This window comes from Myxocyprinus asiaticus, chromosome 9, assembly GCF_019703515.2.
Source record: "Myxocyprinus asiaticus isolate MX2 ecotype Aquarium Trade chromosome 9, UBuf_Myxa_2, whole genome shotgun sequence".
In the NCBI taxonomy this organism is placed as follows: Eukaryota; Metazoa; Chordata; class Actinopteri; order Cypriniformes; family Catostomidae; genus Myxocyprinus; species Myxocyprinus asiaticus.
Window position 1 is genome coordinate 18758460 of NC_059352.1, and position 17244 is coordinate 18775703.

Here is a 17244-nt window from a genome sequence, read left to right on the forward strand (position 1 = left end):
AATTTCTTGAATTTAATATAAGCTGTAATTTGTCAATACATTAATTTTGATTGAAAGTTTTGTCTCTTTTTTTTTTTTCTTTCTGTAAATGAATAGCAAGCTCAATTTAAAGGGATAGCTCACCCAAAAATGAAAATTCTCTCATCATTTACTCACCCTTATGCCATCCAGGATGAAGATGAATTTTTTTCTTCAGCAGACCACAAATGAAGATTTTTAGAAGATTTTCTCAGGTATTATCCAAAAAATCACATAGGTCAACATAAAAGTAATCCATATGACTCCAGTGGTTAAATCAATGTCTTCAGAAGCCATATGATAGGTGTGGGTGAGAAACATGAATATTTTAGTGACTATAATTTCTACTCTCTGCTCAGTCAGTCTCCACTTTCACATTCTTGTAGTGTTTTGGGGATTCACATTCTGCATGCATACACCTCCTACTGGGCAAGAATTTCTAGCAAAATAAATATTGATCTGTTTCTCATACAAACCTATCATATCACTTCTAAAGATATGAATGTAATCACTGGAGTCATATGGATTACTTTTATGCTGCCTTTACATTATTTTTGGAGCGTCAACATTTTGGCACCCATTCACTTGGATTGTATGGACCTACACAAATCTTAATTTTTCTTCTGCAGAAGAAAGTCATACACATCTGGGATGTGGTAAATCTGGTAAATGATGAGAGAATTTTCATTTTTGGGTGAACTAGTCCTTAAAGGAATAGTTCACCCAAAAATCGTGATTTTAAATAATTATTTTACATAATAATTATGTAATTATTTTTAACTTTATCAAGTTAAAAATAATTACATAAAAACATAATTAAGAAAAATATGAAGTGATACAGTTAGTTTGTGTTATTTCTAGCCTTACAGGGGCCCTAAGCAAACTGAGGGATGGGGGGCACTTCGGTACAATTCATTAGGTCCCCCTGGTGGCTTGGGGGCCCTAAGATGCTGCTTATACCGCTTATGGGGTGGTCACACTTCACTTCGCGCTCCCATTCAAATGCATCCCAATGTGGGAAACCGGAAACGCAAACTCATGCAAAGAAATTTTGTACTACGCTGCGTATTGAAATCCATGATACTGCAAATCCGTATGACGAGAGGACTCGTGACCAGTAGATTGAAACGTCACACGCTGACCTCTTGGCACAATACAAAGAATACATATTTCAAAGCTGTGTGTTTTATTGTTGCAGGAAAGTGAGAAGACAATATATATTTTAACATTTTTTAAATAATATTATTTGTTATTTATGATGTATTATTTACTTACACCAGAAGCACTCCAGTGTGACATCATATCCTGGCTGTTACATTCTCCTAAAATAATTTGCGTGCTCAAAGCCTAGTGTGACTGCCCCTTTATTGCAAAAAAAAAAAAAAAAAACTATCCTGGATAGTGATATATGACTTTGCTTGCACAATGAGATTGGTGAGTTACAATTTTAAAAGTTTGTTTGAGTGGTAATATAGAATTTATAGGGAACTTGCATGCCATTAATCACTATTATGGTATAATATTCCAGGTACATTTGGCCCTAGCTATGTTGTGGATTGCAAATATTTCCTTTGGTCCTCAATATGCTTCCATAACAAGTCAAAATAATTGATGATACCGAGATTTTTCATAAATTAATTACATTTGAGTAGCACTCCTTAGTGGCTGTTAGGGAACATTTGACTTTCACTAAAAAGAAATATGCAAAACAGTCCAGTTTGCACTGGCGGTCAGTCAGAAGGGCCACGGATGAGGCGGAGTTTAGGACCCAGCGGTCGGCCAGTACAATAGGGCTGTTGTGTCGTGGTGAGAGGGTGATTGCTGCTTTTGGGATATTGACAGTGGGATAGAAAAATTAACAAAAAACACACGCTTATTTGCCTCATCTCTGGACTGCTGACTTGAAGACAGCCCAGCGGACTCTTTTGCCTCGTGCGATCGGCCTGTAAAAGTGGAGTTTTGGATTTGGGGTAAGGGTGCCGCACGAACAATACTGCTCGTGTCTTCACACAGGACTCAGTGTGCCAGTTATCCAGGCAGCGGCCTGCTGCTTCCTACAGGTCCTTTATGAGCACGGTTTTACCGTCTATATCAGATAACTGACAATATTGGTGTCAGCGATACCGACATATTTGCGCTAAAGTTTGAGAGTACATACTGAGTGGCGTTATATACATATAGGAAGTGTAATTGTGGCAGTAGGAGTGACTGTAGTGACTGGAGTGTGTTCGTCATGTAGGGCGGCTCGAGTTTGGCGCCAAGGCCGTCAGAAACCCTTAATCATTCAGCAATGGAGGACACATAATGCTCACACATAGTTACAGTACTACTCTTTAGGAACGACTTACAGTAAACCTTAACTGTTTTTGCCATGCCATTCTGTATTAGACTGTATGAAAAGTTGTATCTTTTGGTCCAGCACGGACAGAGTGTAAATGTATTGGCCATAGCTTAACACAGACAACTGTGTAGCAGTTCAGTCACAATAATGCACAAATGCTGGCTAAAATATACGCCCTCGTTGCATCATCATTTAATTTACAAAGGAAACGAGGCTATGTTTGATTGTTTTTGTACGTTGTGTAATGCCGTAGGTTGTTGCATAATTACACTGCTTTATTTAATGCTAGAATTTGTAGCCTGCTTTGATGTTTTGCGTTCGGTATCAGGCTTGGAACTCGTGCAACCAAGCTATTTTGCTTCCGAATGTTGCTTTGCGTTTGTATTTGTTTTCTTTGTTCAGTAGAGAGAACGCTGTTGACATTGTTTAACCATAAACGCAATGAATGAGACAACAGATACAACTTTGCATAAAAATCTAAAATTAAATGTAGAACTGACATAAAATCTCTTCTTATTCTGAAGCGATACGTCCACAGTGGAACAGAAAGTTTGGAGCGGAAGTACAGTTTATGGAATGCGGGAATGCCCTCCTCGAACTTCCGTTCCCCCTCTACTTCCCGCGAAATACCTAGCCATGGGCTTTAATGAGTATGCTTCTTGTCGATGGCCGATTTAACACCTAAGTATAGGCTGAACTGCAAGTATTCACAAAATAAACTGCCATAATTTAAAAAGATGATTAGCATATGTAATAAAGGAGAGGGATAACGTGTAAGATCAGTCTTGTAATTTATTTTTCTATAGAGCCAGCAAATGGGAGGGTTTGCTAGTACACTAAGCCAGTGTGAGGTAGGGTGTGGGGTGTAGTAGCCACTGATCTGTTTTAGTGTTGGGGTGTGGGGTGGTCTGTCTGGGCAGTGCATTGTGCTTTATCATGGTGCAATAGGGGTGGGGGTTGGCTCTGTCATTTTGTATCACAAAGCAAGCCAAGGCCACCCTGTGACTCTTTTTTTTTTCTTCTTCTTTTTCTCCCCTTTTCTCTCCAATTTGGAACGCCCAAGTCCCAATGCACTCTAAGTCCTTGTGGTGGCGTAGTGACTCGCCTCAATCCGGGTGGCGGAGGACGAATCTCAGTTGCCTCCATGTCTGAGACTGTCAATCCGTGCATCTTATCACATGGCTTGTTGAGCGCGTTACCGCGGAGACATAGCATGTGTGGAGGCTTCACGCTTTTCTCTGCGTAATCCATTCTCTGTGAGCGAACCACATTATAGCGACCACGAGGAGGTTACAACATGTGACTACCCTCCCTAGCAACCGGGCCAATTTGGTTGCTTAGGAGACCTGGCTGGACACCCTGTGACTCTTGAACAGACTAGGTTGTCTCCATTTTCCGTTAAGGTAAACATACTTCAGGCAAGTACGCAGATGCGAGTGCTTGGCCAACGCGTGGTCCCGTTGTACATACATTACGTGCACTCTTGCGTTGCTCTGGCGGTTACAAACCTCAGACCACAAGAGGGCAAAATATTTTTAGGTGTGACCACGAAACCGGTGCTGCATCCAAAACCAGAAAAATGCCGCTTTAGGAGGTTTTATATGAAGGCAGGATGAAAATAAGGTGCTTTTCAAACTGTTCGGAGACCAGTTTCCTCAAGGCCGTGTGTCCACCAAAGCGTTTTTTGTCTGCTGGAAATGCCAGGCGCTCTTCTTAAAACGGCCAGCTGTGAGCGCTTGTAAGCGTCTTTGGAGGCGCAGCGTTTGTTCAGCTGAGACGCTTTGGTTGCTATGATACGGAATTTCAACGGAAGTAATGTGTTGCAAGTACCTAATTTCACAGATAGTTTGTGTTATCAACAAATACTGAATGTACAAATGTTGGCACAAGAAAGAGTACTTGCTCTGGCCCTTGCTCTGGATGAAGGGAAGGCTGAAGCATTCATTTTCATAATAATATTGTAGTCCGGGAATGTCATCTGGTACAGACATGAATACTCAGAGACCAGCAAACTTCTACTCCATTGTTGTTCAGTCATTGTACAAGTAGGATGTGATGGTTGGTCGGTGTGGTATTTGTCCTGCCCCTTCTCCACTGTGATTGGACGGCTGGGTAAAAAGTGACAGTGATGAGTGCTGCATTTTACCCAAAGTTGAAAATATTCCATCTCTCGGCAACCAGAATAAAACGGCAAGCATGCAGTTTTCAGCATGGAATAGGCGCTCAGCACCTCGTCACGCTGCTGGCTTCTTAAAATATGTGTCGCTCCCATTGCAAACAATTGAAAAAAATACGCTGGCCTCAGGAAAAACGCTTTGCTGGACACACGGCCTAAGAGTTCCGTTCATTCAAAACAGCTGTCAGTTAAGCCATTAAGTAGTCAGCTGCCTAAGTTTTTGGATGCAGCCCGGATGTGGTAGATGAGTCAATAGTTGATGAGTGGGGAGAGACACGGAGAAAAAACAAGTTTGTTTGAATGGACTGGGGACAAAAATTTGTATATATTTTTTGAAAAGATTCAACTCAAATTGCTGCCCGAGTCCGCCATGACAGTTGTTGATTGAAAGAAAAAATCCGTTACAGCAACGCTTATGGCAACGCTGAAAATACAGCGCGTAATTGCGTTGTGTAATGTATTGAGCGCGGACATATTTCACAACGCGTGAAATTGAACTTGCGTAGCAAGGTGCGTCTGCATTCACATACTTGCTTAGAGTATGTTTGGGCCTTAAATGTGTTGCCTTAAAGCTGATGTGTGTAATTGTTTAGGTGTTAAAATTCTCTTGTGTCTCAGCTAAATATGCAGAGTCAACAATAAGTAAGCCATTTCTATTTACCTTTCATATTGTTCTCGATTGACAGCCTTATTTAACGACAGGAGTCAGCCACTGACATTTTCAGTCTGTCTGGTGTGTAAAAGAGAGAATCACTTTTGCACCTTAAAGGCCAATTCACACCAAATAAATAATTATTTTTTTTTTATCAGAATGAGCTTTTGAATTGGAACAATGGATTGCTATGGGACTATTCACACCATGTCCGACAAATCGTCCACCGACAATCCAAAGTTTGACTTTTTTCTTCAGACTGCAATGAAAACTGACTGACCAATCATTTTGCCAGAGTCGCTGCTGTTCCAGTGTGTTGGTGGCGCTAATCAACTGGCAAACAGGTGCTGTGGTCTTTTACTCGTTTCACGCACAAAAACTCTGAACTCAGTGCAAATATGCTGTAAATAAATTATATAGAAGCTGTAAACACTTTCTTTCTGTTTAGAATATTTATGTAATGTACAGATAGCTCAAATTTTATACTAAATCTGGTGTTTTGTCTTAATGTTCAATATTTATTATATGCATATTACTGTGCATGTTATATTATCCTGGCAGTAAAATTAGCAGCTAGAGTCAGCAATTAGTTTGGACTATGCTCATTGTAAAATATCCCTTAAAAAAGACTTGCATGCAGTATTTTACTACGAGTGTAGACAAATGAATTGCCGAACCTCACTGCTATTTTATTGAAAGGATAATATTACAAAGTATTCCTGTAACTGTGCTTTATTTCTCACTACACCCAAGAGACCCTGAATTGAATACAAATACGCAGTAATTAAATACAGAAAAGACCATGAGCCAGTGTTTTTGTTATTTTTTATTTTTATTTTTTCCTTTTTCCCCAATTTGGAATGCCCAATTCCCTATGTGCTTTTAAGGCCTCGTGGTCGCGTAGTCAATCCGGGTGGCGGAGGATGAATCCAAGCTGCCTCCACTTCTGAGACCGCCAACCTGCACATCTTATCATGTAGCTTTTTGAGCATGTAGCCACGGAGACATAGCACGTGTGGAGGCTTCACTCCATCCACCACGGCATCCACGCTCAACTCTCCACGCGCCCCACTGAGAACGAACCACATTATAGCGACCACGAGGAGGTTACCCCATGTGACTCTACCCTTCCTAGGAACCGGGCCAATTTGGTTGCTTAGGAGACTTGGCTGGAGTCACTCAGCACGCCCTGAGGTTCGAACTAGCGAACTCCAGTGGTGGTAGCCAGAGTCTTTTACCACTGAGCTACCCAGACCCCCCGTTTATTTTCTTTTTAATATTATGCGTCATTTGTTATACTATATCTGTTATTCTTAATGTACATTATTACACGTGTATTTATATTGCTATACCTTGTGTTATATTATCCAGTCAAAAAGAGATGTTGGGTTTGAGAGTTTGTTTGGAATATACTCGTAGCAAAATACATGTGCCAATTTAAAGACAGGTGCGCTCACTGCACTGCGCTTATGTAAACAAAGACATTTTCACGTACACACCAGATTCGAATGGGTAAAGAGGAGTGTTCCTCACAATACTATCGCATGGCTTCAAAATAATTAAAATATAGTGCGTGAGTGATATGGGTGACCTTTATGTGGTTTTGGAGTTTGACTGTCACACTCCCAATCCCCTCATCCCTCATTCTTGTGATTTACGGATGAAAAAAGTCATAATCATTTTGATCGAGGAGGGTAAGTAAATGTTGGCAGAACTGTACATTTTTGAGTGAGCATTGCTCCTTCAGCAGTTACATTTTTGGATTTTCTTTTTCAACTATATAGGTAATATTTAAAAATGTGTTATGTATTAATGTAACACAAAGTATTCTGAAAATAATAGAACAATGTAGTCCAAGTGACAAAAATTTTATTCAAAAGTTCATTCAGCTCATGGTCCTCCTAAAATTCAAGCCTGCAGGTCCTCAGTAGCCATTCAGTCTCATTACTGCTTCCTTTTCAAAACATTCAGACTGTGTGTTCGGAGAAGCATGTGCGCCAGAAGCTGATGTTCGTCCGTGCGTTTGAAAGCGTGCCTGTTAATGTCACAAATGTGGCTTCAGATCCATGTCAAAAGTCCTCCAGGGAGTAAGTCAGGGGGCATACTGAGTGCCTTTTCCATTTACTTACTGAAGCCATTATCAAAATTCATAGCTGGATTCATAAAATGCCTGTTTTGTACAGTACTAATGATCCATACATGATTGATGTTAAACATTTATCATCAATAATCATCACCAAAAATCATAAAAGGGTATTCTGGTAAATTCAGTGAAAGACAATATTGGTACAAATATTATACCAACAATAAATAATGTTTACCATACTGTTTACAGTGTACCATACTAGAACTACACTAAGTTAGTGCTTCCTAAAGGAACCTTGGATTAAATGCCTCACACAGAAGGCACAGTGACAACAGCAAGGATCACCTTTTTATTTTATTATTGAATGTAGGTCATTTTGTGACTTTAACAGTCTTCAAGCTGCTCTGAGCAGTCAGAAATGGTCATTATTACACTTATCGCTGTGGACTTCGGGGGGTCTGGCTTGACGCCACTAGTACTCCATCCTGTATGCTAAACTGTTACATAACACTGGCACTTTTGTTTCAGATTCAAAGCATTTCTTTCCTGGACTGAAATTATAGCTGTATAACACAAGCTAAATACAAGCTTCATGCTCCTTTCTTATGATAGGTTTTCTGGTTGATATGCAGACAGTGAAATTACTGTAAAATCTTGAAGTTCCTGTTTACGTGTGTGTAGTGACTGCACTGTGTGTATCAGAGGGCACTATGCATTTAATGCAGAGTTACATGCTGCCAAATAGGCAGATCTCAAGCCTTCTCTGTTTCCCGTCTATGGGTATTTATAGTATCCACAAACACTACCACATAAGTAACAAACTCAAGCAAAATGTCACCATATTAAACAAGTGGGATGACATTTACAATTCTAGGTTTTAAAAAAACTTGCTTTGTCGGAGATGTGGCATATCAGTTTGTGCGTATGCTCCAACTCGTTGGGTCATGATGCTCTTGTGGGTGACGCAAGTTCGAGTCTTGCGTCATTTCTCAATTCCACCCTTTCTTCCTTGTTTTAAGTCTCTTCTTTCAAAAAAACATTTCCTTGGTGATTATCTATCTCTATGTTGCTTTTTACAATGGTGATTAACACATTTTGTCAAAATTAAGATTGCACTAAGCTAACTGAAATCTCGTCTCTAGTCAGAGAATTGTCCTGACAGGCGGGTTTGGCTCAACTATGTTCAGATTCACAGAAGACCAAGTGAGACTATTTTATAATCCAGCTTTGGCTGGATAAATCACTTTAAAACAGTTTTTGTTCATTTCAGTCATGGCATAGTTACTGTGTTTTGGCTTTGTAGTGCAGTATAGACGCCACTATCAATATTGTGCTACTTTGAGAAATTTGAGCTCAGACATCCACTTTTCATGAGTTATCTTTGCTGTTCACTTTATCTTCCAGAATCCTTTGTGCAGTATATTAGTAGTTCTCTCTCTATTTGTCTTTAAAGAAATGGAGGTATTGTTTTAGTTTAGGCCCGAGTGCATTAAACTCATCAGAAATAGTATTACTTTAAGTAATGTGCCTTGCTTATAAGCTGTCCATTCAAGCTGTTTGTGTTTATAGGCTACATATTTCCATTTGTGTGGGTTGGCTGCAATTGCTCCTAGTGAGCCTGGTTAATATTTATTTAAGGAGGCCACTCTCAGTCTGGTATTGGAGCATAATAAATCACGTTACACGCTGTCCTTTGCTTGGTATCTAATACCCGTTTTTTAACAACATAAAAAGTTTTGTGTTCTTTGCTAATGTCTTTTTGTTTTTTGTTTTCCAGGCATAAATGAGGCGGAAGAAGCACGGTGGAGGAATACACTAGCGTTCGCTTTGGATTTATGGTGAGTGCACAAAAATCAGCTCAACAAAATGTGGTGTTACAAAAAAGTTCTGTGGTGGTATCATGGTACAGTGATCATGTCAGATTGTTATACCATGGTACTAAATGAGCTTAGGCTGGTTTTAGCAAGGGTGGGAACTGAGAACTTTTTTTTGTTGTATTTTTTTTGGTTCAGAACAGTTCCATATATATATATATATATATATATATATATATATATATATATATATATATATATATATATATATATATATATATATATATAAAAAAAAATTATTTTGATGACTTTTGGTATAGTTACGTGCAATTTTCCACCTATTCAGACCAAGCACTGTACTAAAATACTCTTCCCAATCTTATACTGATGCGCAAGTTATGAATGTCCAATTCTAAATGTAATAATAACTGTTAAAGTCTCACAAGCATGAAGTACAACATTAGGCTACATAACAGTCTAATGCAGGGGTCAGCAACCATTTTGACATGGAGTGCCATTTTTTATTTTCCTGGTCAATGGCTGTGCCGACAACCCTTCCTCATGATAACACAGCATTTTTCATCAGCTGAATGGGAGGCTAAACACTATTAAAGTGTGACGAGACTTGCGCTGCGGGTGCAAGCCATTCGCACATCACAAGCCGATCAACTATTTAGCCCTTTTCGGTGAATCGCACCTGCAAAATCCTAAAACTTTGTTTCCAGGTTTAATTTATATTTTGAATAGACTCAGATTTTTGAATCCCACAATGTGGGTTTATGTTTTCTCTTTTAATGTAATTTTTTATGTGACCATGGTTTAAGGACGGTGTACCTGTATGCTGGGTTGGAATCTCAAGGATTAATAGTGTTGTTTTTATTATATCATTAAGTGTTGTTCTGAAAGCAAAAAGAAACAAGTGAAACACGGAATGTTGTCATCCGTGCAGCCTGACTGAAGCAAAGTGGGCACTTTACTTGCACGATTAACCGAAAGTGAAGCGCTGCCAGCTTGTGATGCGCGAATGGCTTGCACGCGCTAAACGAGTCTGTTGGGTATACTGCAGTCTCGTCACATTTTAACTTTTTGTTTAGCCTCCTATTCAGCTGATGAAAACACGCTGCGTGATCATGAGGAAGGGTTACATACATCATTTCATATGAATAAATAGTCTACTCCTCTCTTGCCATTGATGGCATGCCAGTGATTACCTCTCCATGTGCCAATGCATAGGTTGCCGACCCCTGGTCTAATGCCTAATGTACACTACATGACTCAAGCTTGTCTCCTTTGATGTCGGTGACTGGTCTGCGACGAGAAGTCTCTGATCTCACGACGAAAGGTCTTGTTGTGTGCGCACTCCTGCGACATGCCGAGACTAGTTCCAGACGCTGCAACAGTTTTCAAAACTGCTTGATATCTAGACGTCTTGTCGTCAGATGTGCGCACTGTCCTGACGAGCGAGAGTTAAAGATACACGTGAATTTTGTTGTAACGAGTAGAATAATGTAATATAAAAATTATAATATAAATGTTATAATCTTGTTTAGACTTTTTATTTAATTTATGGTAACTTCGGATCAGTTATTAGATTGCATTTATGCCTCAAAGTATGCAAACAGGCCTTTTACATGAATTGTATAAAAATGATTTCTGATTTGTTATATCTGCTCAGTAGAAATCTGAAACTACCTTATCATTTGGCAACAGGCTGCTGAGGGCAGTAATTGCAGTAAAAATTGCATTTCTTATTTTCAAATAATTCTTCCTCAAAAGTACTGAAGGAACCGTGAAGAGGAATCAGAACCGGAACCATTTATATGAAAACGGCTCTATTATGAGGTGAAATTATCATTGTACCTGAATGGTTCAGGTGGAAAGTCTTTCTCTGGTGCTTGATCTGAGGATGTACTTGAACTTTTGTTCTGTTTCTCATTGCAGGATACGTCAGGATGAAACGGCTCAGGACTTCAAGCAGCAGTGACAGTTCAGACAATGAGAGTGAGTATAAATGTGCCATATTGAATTCTTTATGAAGGTAGAAGTCAATGAACAATATTTAAATGTCCTTTGTGACAAGATAATGGAAATATTATTTGTCTCAATCCATTGTCTTACCGTAAAGGTCCCTCGACGTCCTTTTCCTTTAACAAGTATGGAAGCAAACCAGGCACCCCCGCCTCTGCTCATAAGAAACCGGCAGAGGTAAGCACAGAAGACCTCAACCTTTTTTGCAACGCTTGATTTGCCAACAACAGAACTATAAGAACTACACTAAGAACTATAGAGTCTTTTTTATATATATATATATATATATATATATATATATATATATATATATATATATATATATATATATATACATATATACACACATAAAATCAATCATATCACTCATTCAGGTTAATGTGTGGATCTCTTCCAATTTCTCCCTTGTAGGTGTTCAGAAAAGACTTGATCAGTGCAATGAAGCTTCCGGATTCTCACCACATCTCTCCAGAAGATTATTACCTGCTGGCTGACACGTGGAAGCAGGAATGGGAAAAAGGTGTACAAGTACCCGCCAGTCCAGACACCATCTCTCAGCCCTCTGTGAGGTATGTCATGCATTCTCATAAAAAGCTTTTTTAGTACTTTGGCATATATCAAAGTACCATAGTATTACCATCTAAAGGCCCTTTCCTACTGCAGGAACTAAAGCCCGTTTTTGGTACTTTAATTAGGAACTAATACTTTTCATTGTTTTGGAACTATAGTTCCTCTAAGCCATTTAGAGATACTTTTTTTTAGCTCCTACTCCAGGGTAGGTAAATTTTTGGGAGAAGAAGGACTGTAGTAGGTGCTGCAGCCTGTGATTAGTCAAACACGTATGATGCACAAAGCAATGAGAAATGCGAAGAGTCAACAGCCGCCATGATTAAACAAACTTCTAGCTGCTCTCCTTCTCTGAGGATTGCACTAAATTTCCAATTCCGTTAACAGAAATAACATAAAACCAACAAGGTATCCAAAGAGTATCGCCTGTTTCACATATTATGTGTGTGCGAGGAGGGGAACAGAGCCCTTACAAAAAATTCTAAACTGTCCACAAACTTGCCGCAAATTTGCTGCTCGTTATTTTCACATGCAAATTAGCTTTTGATTCACCGCTAATTTTTGCCTGAAGTTTGCAGCTCTCCGCAGGTAGTGGTGAATCTCTGGCAAACCTTTAGCAACAATGGACAGTTTGCCGCAAAGCTAATTTGCATGTGAAAATTCTCAGTGGCGAATTTGCGGCAAATTTGCCATGAACTCTCGATTTTCGTAAGGGAGCTGCTGCGGGACTTCAACGAGAGACTCGTTTTGAGATTCCATTGCATCTGCACTGTGTGACTGTTAGCCCTTTTCCACCGACATGGTTCAGGTGCGGGTTCCACACCGGCCCCCAAAGCTTGCTGGTCTCTACACAGGAACCGATTACGTCGGGGGATGGAGGGCGTAATTATGTTTCATCACCAGGTATTTTTCCAAACAACAACAGTAGCTACCGTCTGCAGCAAGGAGTACTTTTTTACTCTATAACAACAATAAAGACCCCACAAAAATGGCAGACATCAAAAACGTTTAGGAAGTGCAGAGGAAACAAGCACTCTACTTGCGATATGGTCTTCTACGGATATTCAAGATAAACTAGAGAGATTGCAAAGGAAAAAAGTCTATGAGGAGATACGGCAAGAAATTATGCACACCGGCTTCAATCGGACAATTGTCCAAATCAAGAGTACAGGGAGCTTAAAAGACCCAAGCAAAAGTGGCAGTGGAGGGAGCAACAATGTCTTGGACATGTTTGTTTATGCTTGAAGTAGTCACGTTAAACAACCACGTAGCCACATAACCTGTTACGTCACCGTTCAGCTCTCAAGTCAGTGGAAAGCACAGCCGGTTTACAATAGGCTCCAGATTGCCGGCTGTGAACACGAGAACCATCGCCATTTCAGTGGAAAAGGGCTATGTGTGTACTGTGTGACTATACAGAAAATAAAGTGATTTCTGGGTTACTACATTACATTTTTCCTGTGATAACAAAAATAAATAAGATGTTTATCGAGTGTGGTAATTTAAATATATTATAAACTAAAGCGACATGAAAATTAACTAAGAAAAGTATTGCGTGCCTGTTACTGCGTGGTTAACTTGCATCAAGACATCTTTTTTTTTTTTTCAATCAATAGGTGAGTTGTTCAGTACATTATTTTATGTATGAGTCATAAAAGCCTTTACTGTAAAAGATTGTGTTGATAAATAGGTTTATAGTGCATTTCCAACATATTTTGTCCCGCTGAGTTCAGTGTGTGCTGTGTGGTTAAAATAACTGAACGCCTCATCTCTCCTCTCACTGGGGCTTTGGGGACGACCTGAAGACACAGTTTGTGTAAAACAGACCTAACAGAGTTGTAGCTCCGATTCTGATGTCCTCCATCAGTGTTGTTGATTTTGTTGTTGCTATTGAATCGTGCGTGCAAACAACAGCAGAAGAAAAATGGTCTGCTCTAGATGACGTCAATAAGGTGGTTCCTTTGTGTGTGCGAATGTACGAGAGGGAAAAGTCTTTTTGAGTGTGCCTTTCCTCTTAATAGGACTGTTTGTGGGAAAGGGGCTTAATACATCAATGTACCATGGTACCACCACAGTACTTTTTTGTAAGTAGGGTCTGCTAAATGAGTTCTTGCAAGTGATTTGATTGTGTTTTTTTTTATTATTATTTTTTTTTTTTTTTTTTTACAGAATAATGGCAGAGAAGCCAAAGGAGGTCCTCTTCACGAAACCCAGGAAGTATATTCAGTGCTGGAGTCCGGACTCTACAGAGATGGGTTACGTCAACATCAAAGAGCTGGCAGAGGCCATGTGCAGATACGACCTAGACAATATGGACTTATACTGGCTCCAGCAGCTCAATGCAGAGCTTGGGCAGATGGGTAAGAGAGAAAATGGCAATTAAAAAAAGATCTAGATTTGGTGTCATGGAGCACTACAAAGGTTCTGTTTTTTTCCCATTTGTGTTATAACTTTCACAGGGTGATAAAGGGATGGTTCACCCAAAAATTCTGTCAATATTTACGCAACTGTAGGTTGTTCCAAACCCATATGCCTTACTTTATTCTGTAGATCGCAAAAGGAGATGTAAGGCAGCAGAATGCCAGCCTCAGTCTCCATTCACTTTCATTGTATGAAAAAAAGATGCAATGAAAGAGAATTGTGACTGTAACATTGTGTCAAATCTTTTGTGTTCCACAGAAGAAGAAAAGAGTCATATGTGTTTGGAACAACATGAGGGTGAGTAAATGATGACAGAAGTGTCATTTTGGGTGAACTATCCCTTTAAAAAACAATGATCAACTACACAATGAAATAAAAGTTCTGTGTCTGTTTCAGGTGATGGGCCGGTGGACGAGTTGACAATGGAACGGGTGATGGAGGCCCTGGAGAGGCAGTGCCATGAAAACATGAACCATGCCATTGAGACAGAGGAAGGGTTGGGAATAGAATATGATGAGGATGTCATCTGTGATGTATGTCGTTCACCTGACAGTGAAGAGGGCAATGACATGGTCTTTTGTGACAAGTGCAACATTTGCGTGCACCAGGTATGACCTTAATATCCCGTAAAGTAGGCAGGATGTTCCATCAGCTCTTCTGTATGTGCTTTTTGGTTAAATTTTTGTAATGTTGTTGTAGAAGTTATAAAATAGCCTTCATTCTGACATAGATCATACTCATCATACTCTGTTCTGTTGCAGGCCTGCTATGGCATTGTGAAAGTGCCAGATGGAAACTGGCTGTGCAGAACGTGTGTGCTTGGCATCAATCCTCAGTGCCTTCTTTGTCCAAAAAGTGGGGGTGCAATGAAGGCCACCAGGGCGGGCACCAAATGGGCTCATGTAAGCTGTGCTCTCTGGATACCGGAGGTAAGCTGGATGCAATAATGCCTGAATTATTATTCTTGTATGCTCTTAAGTTTGGTAGCCGTTAGTGGAGCTTGCCTCAAATCATGCATCTTGTTTAGAAGAGGTGGTGTGCTACTCGTTTTCTAAGCAATCAGACCCATTTACTTGCATTAAGGGATCCAAGCCAAGGCAAGGGATCTTTTGACTTAAGCCGCCTAGCAACCACGTAGCAATGTATTAAACTGCTTTGAAAACTGCAAAGCAACAGCCTGGCAATTTCCCTCAACAAACTTTGCATGGGCAAGCACCGCTCACATTTTCTTCAGCTAATATTAAAAATCTAGTTAATATTATTGGAAGTATTAAGAGTTGTATATGTGCTTAGGTGAGCATTGCGTGTCCAGAGAGGATGGAACCAATCACCAAAGTGTCTCATATTCCCCCCAGCCGCTGGTCCCTCATCTGTAGTCTCTGTAAGCTCAAGACTGGAGCCTGTATACAGGTAATACAAGAGGACAAAGAAGCATGAAGGTTTTCTGTTTAAGTGTCTGTTTTTAAAGGAATGGTTCACCCCATAAATGATCATTATGTCATCATTTACTCACCCTTCTACTCATGTAATTTCAAACCCTTATAACTCTTTTTCTTCCATAAAGCACAAAATTATTTTTATTTTTTTTTAAGAATATCCTGGCCACTCTTTTCCTTATAATGGAAGTAAATGAGTACTGGGGCTGTCAAGCTCCAAAATGACAAAAAAGCACCATAAAAGTGGTCTAAATGACTTCTTTTTATATGTACTGTATAATGACTTTGTTCAGGGTACAGACTGAAATTGAAGTCATTATTCACCGATAGCCTTCCCCTCTGTTAACCATCGCAGCTGGATCACAGAGTCAGTGATCATTCAGATTTTTGTAAACTGGATCAACCTATTCCTGGAAAAGATCCAGATATCGTATGGCTTCGGAAGACTTAAAATGAAGTTCACAAGACATTTTGATCAATTTTATGATAATTTTATGGTTCTTTTTTTCTCAGAATTTACATTTTTGAGTGAACTCTCCCTTTAACGCTGTCTCTAATCTTTCAGTGCTCAGTTAAGAACTGCACCATCCCTTTCCACGTCACTTGTGCTTTTGAGCATAATCTAGAGCTGAAGACCATCCTGGATGAAGGTGATGAGGTCAAGTTCAAATCCTACTGCCTGAAGCACAGTAAACCCAAAACAGGTGAACTGGGCTTGAGCCCGGCCCGTCATAAACCTCCAACCGAAACGGAGAAGCTGGGCCTGAGAGCGCAGAAACTTCAGGAGCTGGAGGAGGAGTTCTACACCCATGTGCATCCTGAACAAGTGGCCCAGGACCTTGGACTGCCTGTCCACTTGCTGGATTTCATCTTTCAGTACTGGAAAATGAAGAGAAAAAGCAACTTTAACAAAGCCCTGCTGCCACCTAAAGAAGATGAAGAGAACATGCTTCTGCAGCCACAGGAGGACAGCATACATACGCGAATGCGCATGTTCATGCACCTACGGCAGGACCTGGAGAGGGTGGGTTTTCCCGTTATCATGGATGAGATGGTCCTGTTTTGTTTTTTCCCCCCAACTTGTTACAAACAGAATTTATTTTTCCGTTTTGTTCGATTGTAATACACTTACGATGGAAATCTAGGGGCAAGGCATTGCACAGAAATAATACTGCACTGTTACTACACACTGTTTTGAATGTATAGCCACAAGACTTTTTCATGTTAACATGACACCAATATTTCAAAGCAATAAAGCCTGTAACTTTTGCATGATGTGTACGTACTGTCTTGTATAGTCCCTATACCCGACTGGGACTGCTTACGTGGAGGAAAATTCACCCAGAGGAATTACGTTGGTACTACATAACTGCTTAAGTTCATCTGCGTAGAACAGTAGTCCCACTGCCAAAAAGACAATCTGGACAACTTTACAGCTCAAGTAAAGCATTTTTGTATGGAAGAAATACCCTAATATAAGTGCATTAACAAAAATACAAGCTTTACATTTCTGCTTTAAAACTCTCCAGAGAGCCTTGCTGCTTAGACGTCCATTGTTAGTGCATTAAACACAGTTTTTATGTGGTAATTGACAGCATGCTGTCAATAGAGCTTAATTTGTATTTAACACTATTAAAGGAATGTTCCGGGTTCAAGTGCATTCCTGCTTCTGTATCATCCGTTATGCTTAAATGTATGTGGTGGT

General features: G+C 39.8%; 1 protein-coding gene across 4 annotated transcripts in view; it reads left to right on the top strand.

Moving 5' to 3' along the window:
• Positions 1-1802: 1802 nt before the first annotated feature.
• LOC127446382 (protein Jade-3-like) overlaps positions 1803-17244 on the top strand; it is a 22159-nt gene continuing 6717 nt past the window's right edge. Inside the window, exons 1-12 of one of the 4 annotated variants that reach the window (XM_051707289.1) lie at positions 1803-1988; positions 5346-5531; positions 9051-9111; positions 11029-11088; positions 11213-11292; positions 11527-11684; positions 13852-14042; positions 14362-14400; positions 14500-14711; positions 14865-15032; positions 15397-15513; positions 16105-16563. In XM_051707289.1, coding sequence (XP_051563249.1) covers positions 11040-11088; positions 11213-11292; positions 11527-11684; positions 13852-14042; positions 14362-14400; positions 14500-14711; positions 14865-15032; positions 15397-15513; positions 16105-16563 — 1473 coding nt within the window. In that variant the 5' untranslated portion in view covers positions 1803-1988; positions 5346-5531; positions 9051-9111; positions 11029-11039. Of the gene's footprint in view, positions 1989-3339; positions 3763-5345; positions 5532-9050; positions 9112-11028; positions 11089-11212; positions 11293-11526; positions 11685-13851; positions 14043-14361; positions 14401-14499; positions 14712-14864; positions 15033-15396; positions 15514-16104; positions 16564-17244 lie in introns of those variants that run through there. The other 3 variants (XM_051707288.1, XM_051707286.1, XM_051707290.1) reach the window with 3 other exon arrangements.